General features: G+C 50.8%; 9 protein-coding genes across 9 annotated transcripts; 3 read left to right on the top strand and 6 right to left on the bottom strand.

Moving 5' to 3' along the window:
• Positions 1-980: 980 nt before the first annotated feature.
• N7458_012211 (Ran GTPase-binding protein YRB1) lies at positions 981-2074 on the bottom strand (the record flags this gene model as incomplete). Its single annotated transcript, XM_056915593.1, has 4 exons — positions 981-1054; positions 1117-1245; positions 1310-1553; positions 1772-2074. 4 exons carry the CDS (start codon positions 2072-2074, stop codon positions 981-983), a joined length of 750 nt encoding a protein of 249 aa, XP_056760347.1.
• A 527-nt stretch (positions 2075-2601) lies between these two features.
• N7458_012210 (uncharacterized protein) lies at positions 2602-5106 on the bottom strand (the record flags this gene model as incomplete). The annotated part of the gene is made up of 1 exon (XM_056915592.1): positions 2602-5106. The coding sequence occupies one exon, from the start codon at positions 5104-5106 to the stop codon at positions 2602-2604; it is 2505 nt and encodes an 834-aa protein (XP_056760346.1).
• A 1017-nt stretch (positions 5107-6123) lies between these two features.
• On the top strand, positions 6124-6708 carry N7458_012209 (uncharacterized protein; the record flags this gene model as incomplete). Its single annotated transcript, XM_056915591.1, has 1 exon — positions 6124-6708. The coding sequence occupies one exon, from the start codon at positions 6124-6126 to the stop codon at positions 6706-6708; it is 585 nt and encodes a 194-aa protein (XP_056760345.1).
• Positions 6709-7249: 541 nt separating this feature from the next.
• Positions 7250-7876, top strand: N7458_012208 (ankyrin repeat domain-containing protein; the record flags this gene model as incomplete). Its single annotated transcript, XM_056915590.1, has 1 exon — positions 7250-7876. One exon carries the CDS (start codon positions 7250-7252, stop codon positions 7874-7876), a length of 627 nt encoding a protein of 208 aa, XP_056760344.1.
• Positions 7877-8178: 302 nt separating this feature from the next.
• Positions 8179-8721, bottom strand: N7458_012207 (uncharacterized protein; the record flags this gene model as incomplete). The annotated part of the gene is made up of 1 exon (XM_056915589.1): positions 8179-8721. The coding sequence occupies one exon, from the start codon at positions 8719-8721 to the stop codon at positions 8179-8181; it is 543 nt and encodes a 180-aa protein (XP_056760343.1).
• Positions 8722-12053: 3332 nt separating this feature from the next.
• N7458_012206 (putative mitochondrial oxaloacetate transporter (Oac)) lies at positions 12054-13324 on the bottom strand (the record flags this gene model as incomplete). The annotated part of the gene is made up of 6 exons (XM_056915588.1): positions 12054-12146; positions 12210-12355; positions 12416-12887; positions 12960-13089; positions 13167-13241; positions 13308-13324. The coding sequence occupies 6 exons, from the start codon at positions 13322-13324 to the stop codon at positions 12054-12056; spliced, it is 933 nt and encodes a 310-aa protein (XP_056760342.1).
• Positions 13325-13925: 601 nt separating this feature from the next.
• N7458_012205 (WD-repeat containing protein SWD2) lies at positions 13926-15166 on the top strand (the record flags this gene model as incomplete). Its single annotated transcript, XM_056915587.1, has 3 exons — positions 13926-14030; positions 14094-14322; positions 14379-15166. The coding sequence occupies 3 exons, from the start codon at positions 13926-13928 to the stop codon at positions 15164-15166; spliced, it is 1122 nt and encodes a 373-aa protein (XP_056760341.1).
• A 253-nt stretch (positions 15167-15419) lies between these two features.
• Positions 15420-17159, bottom strand: N7458_012204 (uncharacterized protein; the record flags this gene model as incomplete). Its single annotated transcript, XM_056915586.1, has 1 exon — positions 15420-17159. The coding sequence occupies one exon, from the start codon at positions 17157-17159 to the stop codon at positions 15420-15422; it is 1740 nt and encodes a 579-aa protein (XP_056760340.1).
• A 784-nt stretch (positions 17160-17943) lies between these two features.
• Positions 17944-19888, bottom strand: N7458_012203 (uncharacterized protein; the record flags this gene model as incomplete). The annotated part of the gene is made up of 7 exons (XM_056915585.1): positions 17944-18219; positions 18279-18889; positions 18941-19015; positions 19065-19105; positions 19159-19484; positions 19541-19735; positions 19814-19888. The coding sequence occupies 7 exons, from the start codon at positions 19886-19888 to the stop codon at positions 17944-17946; spliced, it is 1599 nt and encodes a 532-aa protein (XP_056760339.1).
• Between the last annotated feature and the right edge of the window lie 304 nt (positions 19889-20192).

Below are 20192 nucleotides of genomic sequence, written 5' to 3'. Positions count from 1 at the left end.
TAGACAAGGAAGCGTCACGGTCACCGGTGCTGTGAAGGTAAGGTAGGTATGGAGGCGTGCGCGCCGAGAGATGCAGGAGGCTCGGAACAGTTTGCGCAGACGATGAGGGAAACGCGGGTATGCGCCACGTAGGTAACTGTAGGAAAAAGGGTGAAGGAGAGAGAGGTAAATATGAGGCGAAATCTAAGTCGAATGGTCACAGGATTCTGGCCAGAACGACGGTGAGAATTGGGCGTGTTGGAAGTGAAGGGAGAAAAGATGAGAGCCAGCGGGAGTGGGGAGGAATGAGGTCGACGGGGAGACAACCAAGACCAGCTCCGAGAGCTTGACACAGCTTTCAACTCGAGACTACCCACCAGAGATAGATCCAAGCTCTTGTGGATATAATGAATTTTTTTTGTTAAATTGATGAGAATGATCGATAGGTCTCTCGCCCACATAGATTACTTGAATGCTAGATTAATCCTACTTATTCTGACGAGACTGTCGTAGGCCAAGATGGGCAGCTGTCTCCCAGTTGCTATCATAAGATCAATGATCCCTCGCTACTTCTATAGATGACCCAAACCGACCCGAGAACTGCTAGAATTTGATGTGCAGGGTGTATATTTGATGGAGAAAAATAATATGTCTATCTACTGCCGACTGTGGACCAAAAGACATCAAGAAACTGCCTTCCGTTTCATAATCACATCACGATAGCTGTTGCGAACAGCATCATCATCATTGACTGCCTTGATCGTCGCGTCGTCGGAAAAAGGGGGAAGGTCATGGAGGTGGGAGTGGGAGAGGAGGGGGAATTGTCATGGATTCTTTCGTATTTGGGGGAATTGGATTGTGGGATTGAGGGATGTGTGTAAAGCTCGAATGCGCGCTATTGATCCACAGAGCAAGGCCCGTGGGCGACGAGCATTTCATGCTGGTGGGCTTTGGGGCTCCTCCATCTCGGAGGGAGAGAAGATGCAATGTGCGATCCGTGTTTACTCGGAAGCACCGAAGACCTTCTCGTTCTCCTGCTGGGCCTTCTCGAAGGCGTCCTTGAAGAGGTTGGCATCTGGAAAACTAAAGTTAGTAATGGCCCACAAGATATCGCCAATTTGAATAGCAGCAACTCACTCTCGCTGTTGGCGAAGCGGATGGCGAGGGTCTGCTTCTCAGGCTCGCCCTCGGAGACATCAGCAGTAGTGTTCCAGACCCAGCTGCGGTCACTGCCGACGTTGGGGCTCAACTTCATCTCGGGAACGACTAAAAGAGTATATTGTCAGAAAGGACATCCTGAGAGTCAGGGGATTTTTCCGGGAATTCTCACCATAGTGGTTGGCGCAGACCTTGAGGGTCTTGTCCCGACGCATGACCAGACGAGTCTTCCGGTTCTCCTTGTGCTTCAGCAGACGAACATCACCGGTACCACGCTCCTTCCACTCCTTGCTCTCGGGGTCGAACTTGAAGAGCTTGGCGCGCATCTTGAAAACCTGCTCCTCCAGCTCCTCGTGGGTCTTGACCTCAACCACATCCTTCAACTCCGTCTTCACCCAGCTGGCATCGGCAACGACCTAGACACAAGAGAGAACGCAGTTAGAGAAAGTACATCCAAAAAAAATCATTGAGAATGGGATGAAATGGTGTTGGCGGTTGGGTAACGGCGAGCCACACAAGCTGCGGGGCCCGAGAAAACACCCCGCGTTCTAGGCTATGCCAATGTTTTGACTGTGAACAACGCGCATCTCCAACCCGCTCAACCCATATCGCCCATCCAAATGATCCAACTCACCTTGTCATCCTCAACATCCTCATCCTTCTCCTCCTTCTGGGCCTTTGCGGAGCCGGAGCGGTCGTTCTCCTCCTCATCCTCCTTAGGCTTACCCTCCTTCTTGGGACCACCACCGAACATGGAGAAAACATTGTCGGAGGTCTTCACAGCGGCATCCTTGGCGGTCTCAGCAACCTCAGCGACCTTGTCGGCAGCGGCCTCGGTGACGGTCTTCTCGCCCTCACCGGTGGTGGCGGTCTCAGGCTTGTCGGCCTCAGGAGCCTGGGTGGTGGGGTCGGGCTTGGTCTCCGCAACGTCAGACATGGCGAAAGTAAAGGCGGGGGTGCTGTATTCGGGAAAATGTGGGATAAAAGAGGTTCAGAAAGAGAGTGAACACCGGGGATCAAGGTATTCAGGGGGTAAGAAAGTGCTTTGTTGATGCGGGAGCGTTCGATGAGGGGGAAAAATTAATAGTTTGGGTGCGGGCAGAACTCGCCACCGCCTTGCGACTGAACGCTCAAGCGCATGGCGAACGCGAGGGGTTGGTCACTGGTCGTGAGACTATGTTTGATTTACGGGCTAGGAGTGAATTACTTGGAATTAAATAGAGACAGAGAACGAAAATAGGCCAAAGGTACACGTTACTTAAACTGCGGTTGCGCCGGATCAAAAAAATAGTACTCGCATGAGTTTAGCCCCCCAAAGTTACCGTCCCACCTAGCCTGATCGCCGTAAACAAAAACCCCCATCAAGAGCTAAAAAGAATCATGGAAATCAGCAAAAGTTGGTTGCAAAAACAAGAAGAAAATCATGTCAGCATTGGGAGGCTAGCCCCGACCTCAGCAATAACCTCAATCCCGACGCCCCACAAAGCGACGTGCGCGTGCCTGAGCCCGATCCAGTGTGGCACACTTGGCACTTCGTACTCGATCCAGCATGGAGTGGATATCCACCTGGGCTGCAGAATCTCCGAGACGATTCCAGGCGACATTTACCAGCCCCTTCGCTTCCTGATTGACCCGGACCGAACGGCTGTGCACGAGAGAAGAGACAGTTCGGAACTGTTGAAGCGCATTGCGGGTAATGACCTCGGAGAGTTGCTTGGAGCGCGAGAGCACGGTATCCCGCGCGAGGAGGCTCTGGCGTCGCAGGCTGTTCTGGTGCAGGAAATGAGACTTCTTGACCAGGTCGCCCATTCTCACCTGCACATCGGTGGAGACCCGACCATACACTTCGGCCAGGCTGGTTTGAGCAATTTGCAAGTCTTTCGTAACCTGTGAGGAGACCTGCCGGGCTGCCCTTCTCCAGCTTGCAATCTTCAGCCACGGGGTTCCAAAGTCGACGGTTGTCACTTGGTTGATGGGTGGCTTCGACTTGGCAGAGACGGTGATATTTACCAAGCCATAAGCATCCTCTCGGTCCAGCCGTAGTGTATAGACTCCGTCAAAGAGCTTGGAAAGCTCGTAGGACAGAGGCTGCTCGTATCGGTGAGCACTCACGTTGAAGGGTGGTTGCTTCTTATACGTCACAAAATTGCGTGGAGGCTTGATGACCACATGGCAGTCACCCACAACTTGAATCTCAAAGACGTCCGGGCTTCCAGACGAGCTCGAGTCAGCAATTGTGAGCTTGGCAACGTGATCGATGATCGCTGCAGGTTTGGTATTTGGGTGGCACGATTGACCCGCCGGCCAAGCAGCCCCCGAAGTCTGCGGCACTTTGAGGACCGCCACAGAAGTCGATAAAAGGGGAGCGGTTAGTGCGGATGCGGCGTTGGGAATCCCTGGCCCCGAAATCCATTGTGAAACAGAAACGAACACAGTATTCACAGCCGCATATCCGATTGAGAGAGCAATAGCGGAAATCAAGGTCAGCGTGATAAGGCGCAGCATAGGGCCCAGCTCGCGAGCCTTGGAAGAATATGACGGTGGAAGCCAGTTGCGAGGATATTTCTCCGGGTCCATGGAGGAGTAAATTTCAACCGGCCTCTGAGCATCAGCAGCAACTTTGTGTGTTTTCTGTGGGTAAAGGTCCATGAGCGAAGCCAGGTTTCTGTTGAGCTGACCGGGTGTGATACTCTCGAAGGTCTTCAAATCGATAGGATAACGACGCAGCACGGCCGTTTCTCCTGTCTGCGGGTGTCGAGACTCCAAGCACATATGCAGACTATTGTGGTTCAATGGGATGGGCTCGCCAGGCCGCTTCCACATCGGCTCCTCCGAGATCACCATGGCGGGAATTCCATGCCGCTCCAAGAAGGCATGAACATAGTGCTGCGTCTGGATGGTGGTCTGGCTGTCTCTATCAGACACAAACAGGATTGCCACATCTGGCAAAGTCCACTCCGATGCAGACGAGATCCGATACTGATCACCATCCCACCATGAGCGACATGCAGGGCGATTCTTGAAGTCCAGGTGCAAGGTGCTAGGTCGAGTTTCATGAGCCTCGGAACTCGCTTCCTTGCACTCGTCCACAACAAGCTGGACATGAATCGGGAGGAGCTCTGCAAAGTTAGGCACGGCACCGGCTCCGAACGAGGTTGGCACCACATGGTAGCGGGAGGAGTCGGCGGAGCTAGTCTGTGATCCGGCAGTCGAACTTGATACCAAGACATCGCCAATCTTGTCCAGGATGATATTTCGAGAGTCCGACTGACCAATATACAACACACGATAGGGCTTGTCCAGGCCCAGGCTGCCTTTGGTCATGGTCTGCTGAACCGTGGTCATCAGGATCGCCCCTTCCACATTATGCGGCAGCGACTCTCTCATAATGGCTGCTTCCGCATCATCGAAGATGTGGATCGTGTGCTTGAGCTCTACTCGCTCTCTCTCGGGCCATTTGTCAGGCTCCACAAACTCGATCGAGTCGATCGACTGACGATATGCCGGGCGGGTGGTCAGGTTGCTATCGTTGATTGCAGTGTCGTCCTGAGCGAACATCATCGGGAACTGCTGCGAGGCTACCGAGTCCTGCAGCTCGTCTCCGGCAGCATCCTCATCTTCCTGAGGATACTCCTCGTCCGGGCCACCGACTTCGCTGCTGCTGTATCGCTCATCGAGACTGGCTACGTCGTCGGGGCTGGTTTGGTCGATCAACGACCCCATATCGGTGTGCTCGGAGCGACTTCCATCCTCCGAGTGTAGATCGGATACGCTCAGGTCCGCCCAGCTATCACCGAGAGACCTCGCAGGTAGCGAGAGGTGTTGATCTGACGTCATGTTGTTGGCTGGACGAGAGCGGGACAACCACTCTTGGACGGAGGCAGAGAGCGGCGGGAGGGTCGGGTATTGTAGATGAGAGGCTGTGTGGACGCTCGGGGGACGCCTGGGCGACTCTGGAGCGTTAGCCATGTCTGTGGGGGTCTCATAGAGCGAGCGAGGGTTGGGTTTCAAGGAAAGGAAGGGAAAGATGAAGCAGAAAGAGACAGCAAAACACACCGCGAGGATGGGGATGCCTGGGCTCCAGGCATGTGCCCCCGTTGGGTGGGGGTCTGCGGGGAGGTGCCCGTCAGCTGGTCGCAGCGTTGGAGGACAGCTGCCACGGACAGCTGCAGAGAAAACAGATAGTGATGAGGATAGAAGAGAAGGCTGAATGTATCAACAGCTCAAAAGCTCAAAAAGAGGCTGAAGATGGAGAAGGGGGGAAAGGATAAAGAGGAAGCTTTTGCTGAGGAGGGAAGCAGGTCACCAATACTTTCGTAATCGATAAGCATCTGACCAGGGCGGGGTTGCCCAAATCCAAACGGTCAAAGAGCTCTGGGCAGAACACAGTCCTCTCCTTCCTCCACAACGACGAGTAACCCCCTGATAAGCGCCACTTGCTCTCTTAAGCTACCAACAGGGATCTCTCTATTTACTGCCATTTCTATGAGTGCTCTTCGGTCATGACTCCTGACTCTATTCCAGTCCAGGATGAAGCTGCTCCATTCCACCGATAAGCAGCCACGACTCCACTGGGCCCCACCGATCATCCCGGGCCGAATCAGACGTGGGCCTCCCAGAAACTGCACGCATACAGTATAGTCGAGAGAAAGTATAGACCTGGTAGGGTACACTATCCATTACAGTTTACTCATACGTTCCTATACTAATGGATATAGAGCAGATACATGTTGACATGTGAGAGGGGCAATATGTTTTTGACACCATGTGCTACGACTCGAAACTTCTTCCAATCACGTTTAAAGGCTCCAGCTAAGAGACTCATACTTCGCCAGCGTCCAGACATCAGACTATCCTGTTATCGCTGTTTGATCCGTGGACTCTCTCTCTCTCTCCTCTTCCCTAGCACTTCTGGACATCTCCGAGTTCGGTTTCGACTCAACTTACCTACCATCCACATTCTCTCCCCGATTTTGAATCGCCAAGATGCCTCTCCTATCCCTCCCAGTTGAGATCCTTCTCATCGTCATCCAGAGCCTGGATGACCCAAGTCTCTCCGCTCTCACTCGCACCAACAAGCGACTACATGCCTACTTCACGAATGAGCTCTATCGCCGCAGTCTCAAAACCGACGGCTGGGCACTCCACTGGGCAAGTTACAATAACCAAGTTGGGACAGCCCGACGGTTTCTCAAGCTTGGCGGCAGTCCCAACGTCTGGTATCGACGTGACTACGACTCGCCATACGTACCACTCTCACTGCCCTTGATCGGGTCTGTTCTGAGGAACGACCTTGAAATGGCGACTCTTCTCCTGGGTTACGGCGCAAATGTGGATATGCAAGACTGTTGCGGTGCCACGGCTTTATACATGGCATCCAAGCTGCGCCACCAGTCGATGGTGCACCTCCTTCTCGACAACGGAGCCAATATCATTTTCTCCTATGGATTCCATCACCGCCAATATGAGATCGAGAAACGTCTGGAAACATGCTTTCCCTCCCTTTTTGATTCTCTCAAGCGGGGTGTACCGATGGGCCCAGCAGAGCTACCGCATGGAGAGGTGCCATAATCTTGGCAGATTACCCTATGGAAAGTAAAGGTTAGGGTCTTGTCATCGTATGGAAGATCCCTTGTCATGTTCTAAATCGGTGTGATTGATATTAGCATTACCTGCCTCTTTTCTTCAATGCTAGTTGGGCAAATAAAATATAGGATATGATAAGAGATTCATAGAAAGGACAGAGAAAACATAGAAGAAACTAAACGGGGCCACTTATTCAAATAGAAAACAAGAAATGATATTAGTATTTCCATCTAGCTCAAATCTTTTTCTTCCACGCCTTAAAGTTTCCTGTTTGAGTCGCGGGCAGCCAGTTGTTTGCCAAACCCACGGACAAACAACCTTAAAAGGGCATCCTCTTTCAGTAAATTTCCATTTTAATCAGCGGAAGCCTCCCATTGACAGGAAACTATGACTTTTCTGGATTCATTCACGTCACTCTCCCGCTCCCTCCACAAAATTAGACCTTCACTATCCCAGGTCCGGCTATAATCAATCAGCAGCTCCTCGCCATCCTACCCCAGACCAACTAGTTCCAAGGGCTTGCAAAATGCCTCTCACATGCTTGCCAAACGAAATCCTCCATTATATTGCCGACCTGCTAGAAACAGACAGGCAAATCAATCAATTCATCCTCACAAGCCGGGAAATATACTCCCGCTTGAACGACTGGTTCTACCGCCGCAATATCCGACAAGGAGGATGGGCGCTCTTCGATGCCGCATACAACGGCGGAGAAGACACCGCAAAGCGACTTCTCAGACTTGGCGCTGATCCAAATTCTAAAGGCAGCTACCATACCTACTCAGCTGTGAGGACACTTTTGGGAATCGCCGCGTGGAGCGAACACTACGAGATCGTCAGGCTGCTTCTCTCGTATGCGGCGGATCCTAATGACCGAGATAGTACGGGTCGAACACCCATCTTCTACGCTGCGGAGAAAGGGAACATTTCCATTGTGGAGCTTTTGCTGAAGCGGGGAGCGGATGTCAATATCTATGATTTTAGTGATCCGGTAGAGACTCCACTGGATAGGGCTTTAGCGGGGGAGGATAACCAGGACGTTGTGGCGCTTCTGCTGAATGGAGGTGTGGATGCGGGCATTGTAGAGGGGTCGGCTCTTTGCAGGCCATATTCTCCGTGGACTGAATCATCTGTGTCGTCTTTTGGAGAGTAGAGACTTTCTTGTATTGGGCTGGTGTTGCTGTCATGTTGCTGTGTTATTTGTTGGATCGGTTGCATACTCAGCGAGGAGTTCTGGGAGTTTTAGAATTGGCGATCAACGTGTATCGCATGGAATGTATAATCAAGTGTAGCATTAAGTACATGGAATCGATTTGGTTTTTCTAATAGACATCAATACGGCTGATCTCTGTACCAAATGACCATTCTCCTTTAGATATTAACAGATTAGCGCGGACTGGATCGCTGCTACACGTGTATCAAAAGACAGACGAAGCATTGTCAATCCGTTCCATATCACAGCACGAAAAGACCAACGACGACTGCAGCTCCACCAAGCACCATCTCTTGAGCCGTAGCAATTGGCATGGCCGCATTGCTGGTAGAAGCCGCAGACGCTGAGCTCGATTTGGAACTAGTACCATTCGTGGCTGAGGCCGTACCCGATGAGGTCGAGCTGGAACTGGTGCTTGTAGAACTCGCCTGGTTGCTCGCAACCGTCGCTCTAGTAGCTGCAATCTTTAACGAAGCTGAAGAGACCAGATCCGAATAGTTGCTTGCGCTGAAAGGAACCTTCGTGAAGCATTCGCCGGCGGTAGACCAACCAGCATAGTCATCGGTTGAGGAAGTGGCTGTCGACGTGCTGATAGTTTCCACGGGAGGAGGAGTCAGGTCGTAGACGCAGCAGAATGCATCACGGTCTTCAACTAGCATGTTTCCATAACAGCATTTTGTATCGCCATTAAAGGTGTTTGACAACCAATCTCCGGGGCAGGTGTCTGCAGTGGCAGTGGCCACGAGGAGGGCTAGGGGAAGGAGGATAGTCTTGAACGATGGCATGATGATATTTAAATGAATCAAATATTGTATATTTCTTGAAAATTTGAGTATTCAACGGGTATTGTCTAACTTTTATAGCAGAATGGGTGTCAAGGAACTTGGCAGGGCCCCTATTGCCCTACGCACGGAGCCGCAGATACTTCCTTCTTGATTGGGGAAGTGTCTCGTAGTGCCTCAATATGAGTTCTCGGCGAGGGACCAGGAGCGGGGCCGAGTTATGGGGAACTTGGAAATTATCCAGTAGGAACAACTGGAAGGAAATTATTGTGGCGAGGGAATTGGGGGCCACGAGCTTCCACGGTCAACCTGCTACTGTAGCACTCGGCCTTTTGAGCGGTTTATCCGTGCCTTTCTGGCCACCCACCGCTTCCGCTTGTGGGTGCGCCCGTAATCCCCGTCATTCCGCAATCCCCGTCGCTTTTTTACCAGTAGCCTACTACTAGCCAATTCAACCGCCCAATATGCCTAAAGATCTCGATTTTGATGAATCTCGCATGGCCGAAGCCTGCAAAGCGGTATTATCCAAAAGAAGCCAAAAATCGCGAAGATTGCGCGTCAATTCGGTGTATCTCGCGCTACCTTGAACGATCGCGTTAAAAAGGCTAAATCGCCTATTAAACCTACTAAATCGCTAAAGAATCTCCTGGAGCTACACTAGGAGAAGGCCTTGGTCAACTGGATGGTCTAAATACATAATTGGAACCTCCCACCTACCGCATCGGTAGTAGGCGCGTGGGCAAATCGCGCAGTAGCGCGAGCAGGCCAGCCGGATAGGCAGGTCGGTAAAAATTGGCCGTATGCCTTTATAAAGCGTCTACTAAAGGATCTTGGTCTAGGCCCTGTAAAGCAAAAGACTAAGGAACTGAAGCGAATCCAAGCGGAGGATACAGGGCTTCTTTAGCATTGGTACGACTAGCTTGCAATTATCCTCTATGACGTCCCTACCCGGCTAGTATATAACTTCGATGAATACGGCTTTTAACCTGGTCAAGGGCGATCGAGAAACGTTATCGGGTCTAAATCATCTTGCCCTGATCTCGCAGAAACCGAAAGAGGCGAAAATATTACTGCTTTAGAGTGTATTGCTGCGGATAGCTGGCATATAGACCCGCTCTTTATTTTTAAAGGAACTGGTAAAAATCCTATGGAGGCCTGGTTCTACGGTAGCGAAAATCTGCTACCTAATACGATAACGGCTATCTCTCCGAATAGCTGGATTTCTAATGAATTAGCCCTATCCTGGCTATATTATTTTATTCATCTAACCTCTTATCGCGTGAAACGGGGCGAAAAGCGCTATCTGATATTCGAATTTCTGGAAATATACGAAGATAATGTGATTATCCCTTTTGTATTTATACCGTATTCAACGTATATTTGCTAGCCACTTGACGGAAAGCCCTTTCTGAATTATAAGCAGCAATTTCGGTTGATGAATAATGAGCTAGCTTTCTAGGGTGGCAAGCCGTATAGGAAATCTGATTTCCTCGCGATTATCGGTCTAATTCGCAAGAAGGCCTTTACGCAGTGAATTATCCGCGAATCCTTTAGAGATCGTGGTATCTATCCAGTTGACGGTAGTAAGATTATTGAGAATCTTGCGAATTAACTAGAGATTCCTGATCTATATGCACCAGATTTTCGCTCATGGGGCTCGCATACACTATCACCATTCACCACCACCAAATCTCTCGTCTTCTAGTATAGAAAATAGCCCTCCAAAAACTATTGAGGCACTAGAGAAGAACCAGACGAAGATTATAAAGGAGCTTAGTACTCTATCAGATAGGGCGCAGCGAAATCTTACTAAGATTTTCGCCCACCAGCGGGAGAAGCAGGAGGAGCTGGCGATGACGCAGAATACAATTCAGCGAATCAGGGCCGCGCAGGTGCCAATAAATCGCAAATACACTAAGCGGCAGGTCAAATTGCTTAGTTTAACTGGTATATTGACTACACGCGATGAAAATCGGTCAATTGTAGCCAGGAAGGAAGAAGAGATGGCGGAGGAGAGGAAGCTAGCTAAGCAGTTCAAGAAGGTGTATGGCTACGAACCCACACAGAGATCGGAGGATAGTATTCAACGGGCGATTGTACGCGAGAGAGAGGCTAGAGAGGCAGGAGAGCTATTTTTTATTGATAACTAGCTAGTTCTTTGATAAATTTGACGATTTCTTCCAAAGCGACGGGGATTGCGGGCGCACCCACAAGCGGAAGCGGTGGGTGGGCAGAAAGGCACGGATACAAGGGTTCTTTATGTAATATTTCAGGAATATAGTTACATAGAGCCTCCTGCATAGTGCCTGGCTGGGTGACGAGAACGGAGGTGCAAATTGGCTTAGGCGTTCGTACAGGCTAGATACATTAGGCTTTTGAAGGCAAAGTTCTTCTCACGGGATATTGGAACAAATTTTGCTGTAGTTTCCATCTAGGAAGACATGATAATGCTAGAGCAACAGCGTGTATAGTCCACTAAAGCAGGTTGATATCCAGGGTGCGTCCAGTTATCTCGGGTAGGGCTTGCCGAAACCCACGGGTCACGTGTTGTGGAGACCAGAACGTGCGAATGATTTTGGCTTGTCGGTCTGCGTTGATGATCTTCAGAGATAGAGGTTGTCGATATCCTCTTATTGAAACTATGTGAGTGGTTGTATACTGGTTAGGCATTTAGTCTAGTTAATCACCACATAGTCGTGTATTGAAGATACCTTGAAGCTTCTCCCCCTGTCACCGCTGTCCTCGATAGAAGATCGAAGTTGCTTCCCGTTTCTTTGTCAAGTACTAGAACTTATTTTCGGTCATCGAGTCGAACTTTGGAAGAAATTCTACCAGGGAAACATGGCATTATAGTCAGCATGCCCCCGGTTTCCATGGAACATAGGCCCTTCCACTGGTGCTTGGTTTGACAATTGTCACCCAGACGGCATCATTCATAAGTCCAAGTCATGAGATTGATGAGAGTATCAAGGGAGAGTTGACCATAGAACTAATATTGTGAAATAGACACTTCGGCTTACACCTATATAAAAGCAATGGCAGGACAAAACCCTTGAAATCTAAAATAATTTATTTCAATATTACTCTAAATTCACCGTCGTATGTACAAAGACAATAAAGATAACCACGAAAAAGACAAACACAAACAAGACATGTCCACCAAAAAAAAAATTGGCGGTCCAAACGCCAAATCTATTTCCAAGAAACCTGGGATCGCAAAGTCCACCTCGCTCAATGCAGGTCAGCATATCTAAAAGAATCAAAGATGAAAGTAAATCTTCATGCAATGGAATGGCTGGGATGGGCAGAGCTCAAGAATTTTAGGGGTTCCCCAACTAGATCTTCTCGCGGAAGGAATCCGGCAAGATACGGTCCTCAACGCGGCGCATCAGCTTGTTGGTCTGCTCGGCCAAGCTAAGGGTCAAGATCTAGGAATCATTGGGTTAGTACGTGCCCAGATTTTACCCAATGCTCAGGTAATGCAGACTTACAGTGTGGGGAAGGATACGGGCCAGATGAGCGAAGAAGCCCTTGTAGATAGCCAAAACACCCTCGGTGCGGATAGTCTTGAACAGGCAATCGAAGACACCCTGGTAAAGGTTACCAGTCTGATTGTACATGCGAGCCATAATGGTATCTAGAAGATTGGTTTGTTAGCCACAACATCGCCTATATACTGGAAAAGTGTCAGACATACCAGGAGGATGCATAACGCAACACACAACAAAGCCAGAAGCCGCGCTGCTAGCCAAATGCAAAGCGGGGCCTTCCTCCATCCCCAAGTGCCGAGTCAGGCGGCGCTTAGCAAAGAAGTATGTGGGGAGTTGAACAGAACTGCCGAAGCTGGTACGGATCATAGCAGCCCCAACGCCACGGTATATACCCTTAACACCCTCGCTTCTATAGATCTTGCTCAAGCCATCGATCGAGTTCTTATAGTTATGCTGAGTCCCGACAGGGAGGAAGGGCGAATAGGACTGCAGGCGGGTCTTCACTAGGAAGAAAGGAGATCCGGCAGCCGCACCAATAACACCAGACGCCGCACCGGCGAAAACATTGACGCCGAGGGATTGTACCTTTGGATCGTTATATAAGGTAGTTGTGAGGTTAGCGCGGATGGGTTCGTAAAAGCCGAGACGGCAGCCGTTCAAGAGGACCTGGTAGATGTACTAGATATCATACGTGCGTTAGATTGCCTCGAGCTTCGATGGAGGATGCCATGGGAACATCAATTCACTCACGGCAGATCCAATGCCCCGAAATAATCCTCGGGGGCCTTCATTTTGAAGGATAACCTTGATACCGTGCAAGACACCCCGATACTTCTTCACACCTTCGTTCTTCGCCTGCAATTCACCCTGGAGTTGTAGCCTTGAGGTAGTCAGCGCCATTTCTAATATCCATTTCTAATATCAGGCGACCAAGGCGATTCAGTCTCCGAGGCTTACCGAATCTTAACGGTCTCGAAACTGTGCGTGACAGTAACGGCACCGCATGCTGCGAGACCTCCGGCGAGGAATGCCCTATTGCAAGAACACACGAGGTTAGCGCAAATGGTTCGTTGAATCTGATTACTGTCAATACCATACCCAGTTGTAGTAGACATCGTGACTCAAAAGTAAGCCTGTCGCGGCGAACGGTGGATGAGCCGGACGGGTTTTATGGCGATCGGGGAGAGATCGGAGGGGCGACAGCGGCAAAGAACGAGGCAAGCGCGCGACGAGAGAGTACAAAAGGATATAATGCTGGCGAGTCTTATTCGAGAAGGCAACTCTTTTATATATCGTGGGCCAGTTAAGTTTTCAGATTGTCAGACTGTCAGATCGAGGCGCTGGGTGGAGTTCGTTCGCTGAGATGCTTCCCAAAGCTTACCTTCGGTTATCGATGGCCGAAAATCGGCCTCCGTGATTGGCCAATGGCGCCTGCCAACCTCCGACCCCGGGGGCGGTGAGTCGGTGGAAAGTAAATCCGCAGTTTCCACCAAAAAAGAAGGCGCGCGTGGAGAGCTTCTTTGTCTGGCTCAAAGCGGAAAGCGCGACGCTGGGCCTTCCGCCCTAACAACCTGAAGCTCTCTCTCTCTCCATTTTTCCTTTTCCCGTTTTCTTTCCTACTCATCTCCTTCGCTACCACGAGCTCTTCGTCCTCTTCGTCTGGCACCCTCTTGACCAGTCTCCTCAACATCTATCTGCACCAACTACACTCCCAGTATGGCGGAGGGCCAGCAGCAGCCAGCGGCGTCTCAGCCGACTACTCAGACTGCTCAGCAGTCTCAGAGAATACCTGATGTCATTCGCGGATATCGTCCCTGCAAGGTAAGATAGCCAATGGACCGCCTCAAGTCCGTGCCCATACCGCCGCTGACTGTCTTGATTTAGTCCTTCAAAAGCTCCAAGTCGGAGTCCACGTCGAATTACACCACCTCTCTAGACTTTGATGACCAGGGCGACTATGTAGTCGCCGCTGGCGACGACGAGACCATTCAGATCTTCGATGTCAAGGAAGGTAAATCCACCAAATCGGTTCCGAGCAAGAAATACGGTGTCCACCTCGCCCGATTCACCCATCACTCTCGTCAGGTACTACACGCCAGTACCAAGGTTGACCGTAAGTGCACCGAATAGCGTTGGATAGGAACTTGTATAACTTAACTTGTCCGGTAGATTCTCTGCGGTTGCTGGACCTTCACAATGAAGGATATGTGCGCTACTTCACAGGTCACACAGACAAGGTCACATGTCTGGCGATGTCCCCAGGCAGCGATGCCTTCATTTCTTGCTCCAAAGACGACACAGTCACAGTCTGGGATCTCGGTTCCCGCAACCCACAGGGAAAACTCAAATTGGCGACCCCATACCTCGTGGCATTTGACCCTTCGGCCTCGGTCATTGCGATCGCATCGCAGTCGACCTCCTCTGTCCTCCTCTACGATTTCCGAAATTACGATAAAGCGCCCTTTTCCACCTTTGACCTTGCTCCATTCGAGGAGATCTATGCACCCTCGACTCGCGGACATGGTTGGACTAAGCTGGAGTTTTCCAATGATGGAAAGTTCCTAATGGTTGGAACCGACTACCCTGGACATTACATACTGGATGCCTATGACGGTGCAGTCAAGGCTTTCTTGTCCGGAAAAAGTGGATCACCTGGCCGTGCTGCCCCAGTATCGACCACGGGCAAGCCTTTGGGTCAAGGTGACGCGTGCTTCACCCCCGATGGACGGTTTGTGATTGGCGGCAATGGCGAGCAGCAAGACGTGCTGGTGTGGGACCTCAATGATGTACGAGAGGGACAACACAACAATGCTGCACTACAACCCACAACCAAATTGCCTCACCGAGGTCGGACCGCTCTCATTGAGTATAACCCGCGGTACAACATGATCGCTACTGCAGACAAGGACATCGTGTTCTGGCTTCCTGATGAACCGGCCAGGCCGGCCGACAAGTAGGCCTATCAGTTACAATTTCGAAGCAACTTCCACTACGATTCGGATGTATTTGATTACTGAGCTCGATCCTTAAAACTCTCGGTGGACAAGACTAGTTTCTTGGGCTACCGTGATTTCTATCATGCAATATCTATCCGCGAGGCACATGCCAATCTGTGATGTTTCTTGAACAAGGAACTTGGTCTATTTCTACAAGAGGGCCTTTGCTGAAACTGCGCAGTCGATGAACAACTGGCGATACCATCCCTCCACTTTATGCTTTGCGGTCTTTTTCTTTGCCTGCCAAACTTCGGGCTGTGTCACAGATCCAGACCATGGGCCCCTCGAGGTCTTCATCAGTGCCTCGGTTGTTCTCGATTGTCGTTTCGATCTGCTTATCAATTGTGCGATTGCTGGAAATGGTCGTCATTCCCGTCACCCATCCATACATGAATACGCTGTGGTTGATATCTGATAACCCTTCGGCAACTCGATCGGCCACTGCAGGCAGTTTTCCCTCCGATTTTGCCGTGGTGATAGCTGGTTGCGCGTCGACGACCTTGATGGGTATTTTCCAGTGTGCTGGCACCTGCCAGTCCGACAACTCCTGGAACTTTTGAAGGGCAGATTGTCGGTCCATTTGATCGTATGGAGGATCACCCATCATAATCTTCGTCCTTTCTTTCTCGGTATCAGTGCCTATGAGTTGCACAATTTCCCGCATGCGAGTTGCCGCCTCGTCTGTACACACCAGCTCATGATCACCCATGGCGGGCCAGAGCTCAGCTTGGAGCAGTGGCTGCTGCTTCTCAATCTCAATCTGCCGAAGAATAGCTCTATGAAAGCTGGGCGATGGAACGATCTCCTTGGCATGGGACAGGTCAGACACTAGGGCGAGTAGGAGGGTGCAATCCACATTCAAGATGGGAGTGAAGCGCTTAAAAGGCCGAGGTAGCAGGCATTTCAGCTCGGGCTTTTTGGAATCTGCAGCTCTGGCTAGTGTCTCCTGGCATTCGACCTTCACGCCATAGCTGCGCATCTCGCGGAGAATACCATCAATTTCAGGAACATTTCCTTCCCTGATTTTAGGCAGTACCACTCGTAGTCGTGGGTGTGTATACCGCAACCGTGTAGCATCAGCGGCTTTTCTCAGATCCCGGGCCAACTTGATGAGCTCCAGCTCGTCCTCATCATCGTCCTCCTCGTAGTCCGAACCATCAAAGTTCCGTAGCACCGTCCGTCGTCGAGGCCCATCACTCCCCTCATCGGACATACACTCGTCCTCCGAGTCCCGCTCCCACCCTTTCTTAGCCATCTCGAACAGTAATCTACTTTCCGACATGGTCGAAACTTTCACCCATTCCTCCCCATCGTCTGCCACAATATCCACAAAGACACTTTTGCGTTTATCCTTGTTAGGTTGTTTCTCCCCGCCACCCTTTTTCCCAGCAGTCTTTGGCGCACTCTTCTCTTTCTCAAAGCCCTTCGCGTGTCCATCCCAATAGAATCGCTTCCCAAGCGCAAGAAGCCCGTAGCACGAACCCCTCGCAATATCCCACACAGCTTGGTAGAATGGTAAATTCGACGACCGCAGCGCATGCATCAGTCGCATTTCAACCGAATCATCCTCTTGTGCGGCATTCTCGTCCTCGTCGCTATCGTTATCCTGGCTATGACTCTGGCTCTGAGCCTTTGTTTCGCTGGTGCTGGTGCCGGTGCCGGTACCGGTGCTAGCGTTACTCTGAAAGCGCTGCTCCAATTTCTGCAGCATCTTCAGCTCTGAGGTCACGTTGGACCGGAACTGGCGCACCTCCACGAGCTGCGGATTGCGCAGGGTGGACTTGAGAAGGCTCTGTAGCTCGTCGACTCCGACGAGGAGGTCGATGCATTGCTGGTGCAGGCGCTCGGAGGTTTTGGAGCTTGGCTGGATCGGGGAAGGAATGTAGTTGTGTAGAGCGAGGGGTATGCTTGGAGATGTTGGACGGTCGTCGAGGCTGGCGGGGTCTTGCGTCATTGTAGGAGGAGGGATTGGAGGGGGATCAGTGGGCTTTACGCGTCTATTTGGATGAATATCGAGGTAGGCCGCATATATGAAGCTTGAGAGGTGTTTGACCGGCTCTGGTTGGGGGATTGATGGCTTTTGAAAGGTTGGGTTGGAGGTGCGCGTGCTCTGGCTCTGTGCCTGGCGGAGTGCGGCGCGACGATATGCTTTTCTTATCGGACGGTGGTGGTCAGCGCAGGAAGTTTGTTTTCAGTGACGGGGTGTTGGGTATAGTTGTAAGGTATATAGACAGATGACATAAATTCAATCAAGTACCAGCTTATAAAATTTACAAAATTATAGGAAGTGGGAAAGGAAAGGTCCAATATAAGGTCAAGAGGAGGTTCTGTATGACTCAAGCTGTCAACAGGACCCGCAGTGGTCGATGGGCTTCTGTCGAATTCGGCCCCAGACTACGAGAGCACTGTATACTGGATAGAAAAGATGTAAAGTTCCGTCTTTAATATTTGTACAGACTGTCAAGAACTATTTAAATTCAGCAGCTAGGAGAGTCCTGTTACTGCAGCAAGCCATTCCAAGTATATTTCGAGGTCCAACACACAAGCCAGGTCCAACCAGGTATATCAAATTCCCATCACACTAAACAAAACAGAAAGGGGAACAAACGCCGTGACATGCATGAAGCTGGAGCTAGACCCTGGACAGTGGATTCTCACACTGTCCCCAGAAATGCCCGATAAGCCCCGGTCAACAAAGACAAACCTCTGGCCCAAGACAATTCGACTCATGGTCCATTCTAATGGGTCAGTCTTTGTCTTTCGCTGGAGTTACGAGGAGATTCGTCCTCATCCGACCATTTGTCTCCATCCTCACCAACGGCAAAGATAGTCTCCTCGTCGAGGGAGGCGCGCTGGTTTGGTGCCGAGACAGGCTTGGGCGGCACGGGCGACAAGTCGCGACGGCCAATCGCAGCGGAGCTGCCAGGATACTCGGGAGGAGCTTCCAAAGGATCTTCCTCGTCAAGGCCACTGCCGAATGAGCGAATCTCGAAACCGTCGTCATCTTGGGCGAGCTGCAAGAAGCCATCAATATGTCATTTTCAACACAATGTTCTGAGAATAGATCACATACCTCATCACTCATGGCGAAGCGCCGGTTGTTCACAGTTGGTCGCCAGAGGTAAGCCACAAAGGCAATATCGAACAGGTAGACCAGGTTGAGCCAGCCATCCAGCACGAACCATCGCGTCTTCCAATGTTCGGGAACGAAGCTGGCATCGCTGCGACCAGCAAAGGCAAAGGAGTTGATGAAAAAGAAGCCGAAAATCACGACAATGCTACCAAGGATGCACCACCACAGCTTCTTGTACATCAGCGCCTTAGTCTTCTGCTTACGATCGATGAGGTCCTTCATGGTGGCGTTGAGCGAGTTCAAGGTCCACACATAGAAAGCCGTCAATGTACCGGCCAGGGGCAGAACGATCAGGAGAACCAGTGGGCCAGCTCCTTCGGGGGTAATGGACAAACTGGCGATCGAATAGACCATGGCAAAGATGAAATGTGCAAAGGCCAAGATGCGGACATAGACCATGGTACGGCCCAGAGAAGGCTTGACGACACCATAACCCATGCAGACAATGAGAAGGAGGAAGAATGAGAAGGCATTTCGGCCAGCATTGAGAATAGCAACAATAACCATCAACGCCTTGGCCATAGTATTCAATCCATGTCGGTTTTGGTAGTCTGGGAAAAGTTAGATTGTTGAACAGAAAGACACCGAGACAAATAGCATACCATAGAAGCCCCAGGTCATCAGTTGCTCGACAATCAAGAAGACAAGGATTGCGGTAATGTAGTTTTGGACAGGCACTGTTTATGGTTAGCACTGTATCGCCCAGCAGAGTGATTACTGTCTTACAAATATCATGGCGGTTTTGAACATATAGGAACGCCCAGAACCTATGAATATGTCAGCGTCTCTCTGGAATACACCGAGTCCAATGACAACTTACATTCCAACCACAGCGTAGACGATTGTCAAAGCCCCGTAGAACGGTAGCTTAGCGATTTGCGCCGCAGGAAGCTCTCCGTATGAGTTACGGAAAGTAATCACCGCGTTATAGTCCTCCCCAGAGTATGCGTAGGTGCTCACACAGTAGAAACCAGTCTTGTGCACTGGGTACTTGATAGCATCTGGATTGTTCAGATGAACGGCCTTGGAGATAATCGGGCTTTGGGAGGCCTCGGTGGCGTTTTTGGTAAGAATGAAGGAGCCGACATCTTCTTGTGCGCACAGCTTCGCATCCACGGCTGCCTCGTCACAAATGGTATCTTTCATCTGAGGTGGTTTCTGTCAGTTCCCAATTCTGTCAGGACGCGCATTCGGGGGCATACCTCAGCATCGGCAGATCGGTACTGGCCGATCAATTCTTCATCATTCCATTCAAAGATCACCAAACTGGCGAGAGGGTCCCCCTCCAAGTTCTCGGCTTTCGAGAACTTGACCAAGAGAAAGGGGTCGACGTTGCCGCCCCAAGCCTTCCGACTGTACATCCCTGAGCATCGTTGTCGGTGCGCTTCGTCAGATTTCTAGAATATCAACATCGTCAGAATGCCAGCGTTCAGATTTGGGGGAACTTTTTCAAGCGACAACGCGACGCCACTCACAATTTCCACATCATTCGCAAGCACGGAGCCCGCAAGCATGGCCGTTAGGCCGAGTGTCCGGAGCCAACCTTTCATTGCGACCGTGAAGAAGAAGCAAGCCAGGCCCCAGGGTTCGGAGAGAAAAGCGATTCAAAACCACGCCGCATCCAAAATGCGCAGGATGAGAGATTGAAAGCGAAAGGTGTCTTCCAGGGCAGATCCACCGAAGCTCATCCGGAACCGTCGAGCTCAATTGCGTGGCCTGAAAAGGCCCGGGGAAGCCGCGTGTGGAATCTTACCTAAGCCTCCCGCCCGCTGTCCAACCGCCACCATCTACTTTTTCTTGAGCTCTTTAGAGATCGGCGATCTTGCTCAAGAAATCAGATCTAATTACGCAGCA

The sequence above is a fragment of the Penicillium daleae genome (genome assembly GCF_028827525.1).
Source record: "Penicillium daleae strain IBT 16125 chromosome Unknown utg000009l_segment0_segment0, whole genome shotgun sequence".
In the NCBI taxonomy this organism is placed as follows: domain Eukaryota; kingdom Fungi; phylum Ascomycota; class Eurotiomycetes; order Eurotiales; family Aspergillaceae; genus Penicillium; species Penicillium daleae.
Note: the sequence above shows the minus strand (reverse complement) of the source record. Positions and strands in the feature narration are given on the sequence as shown.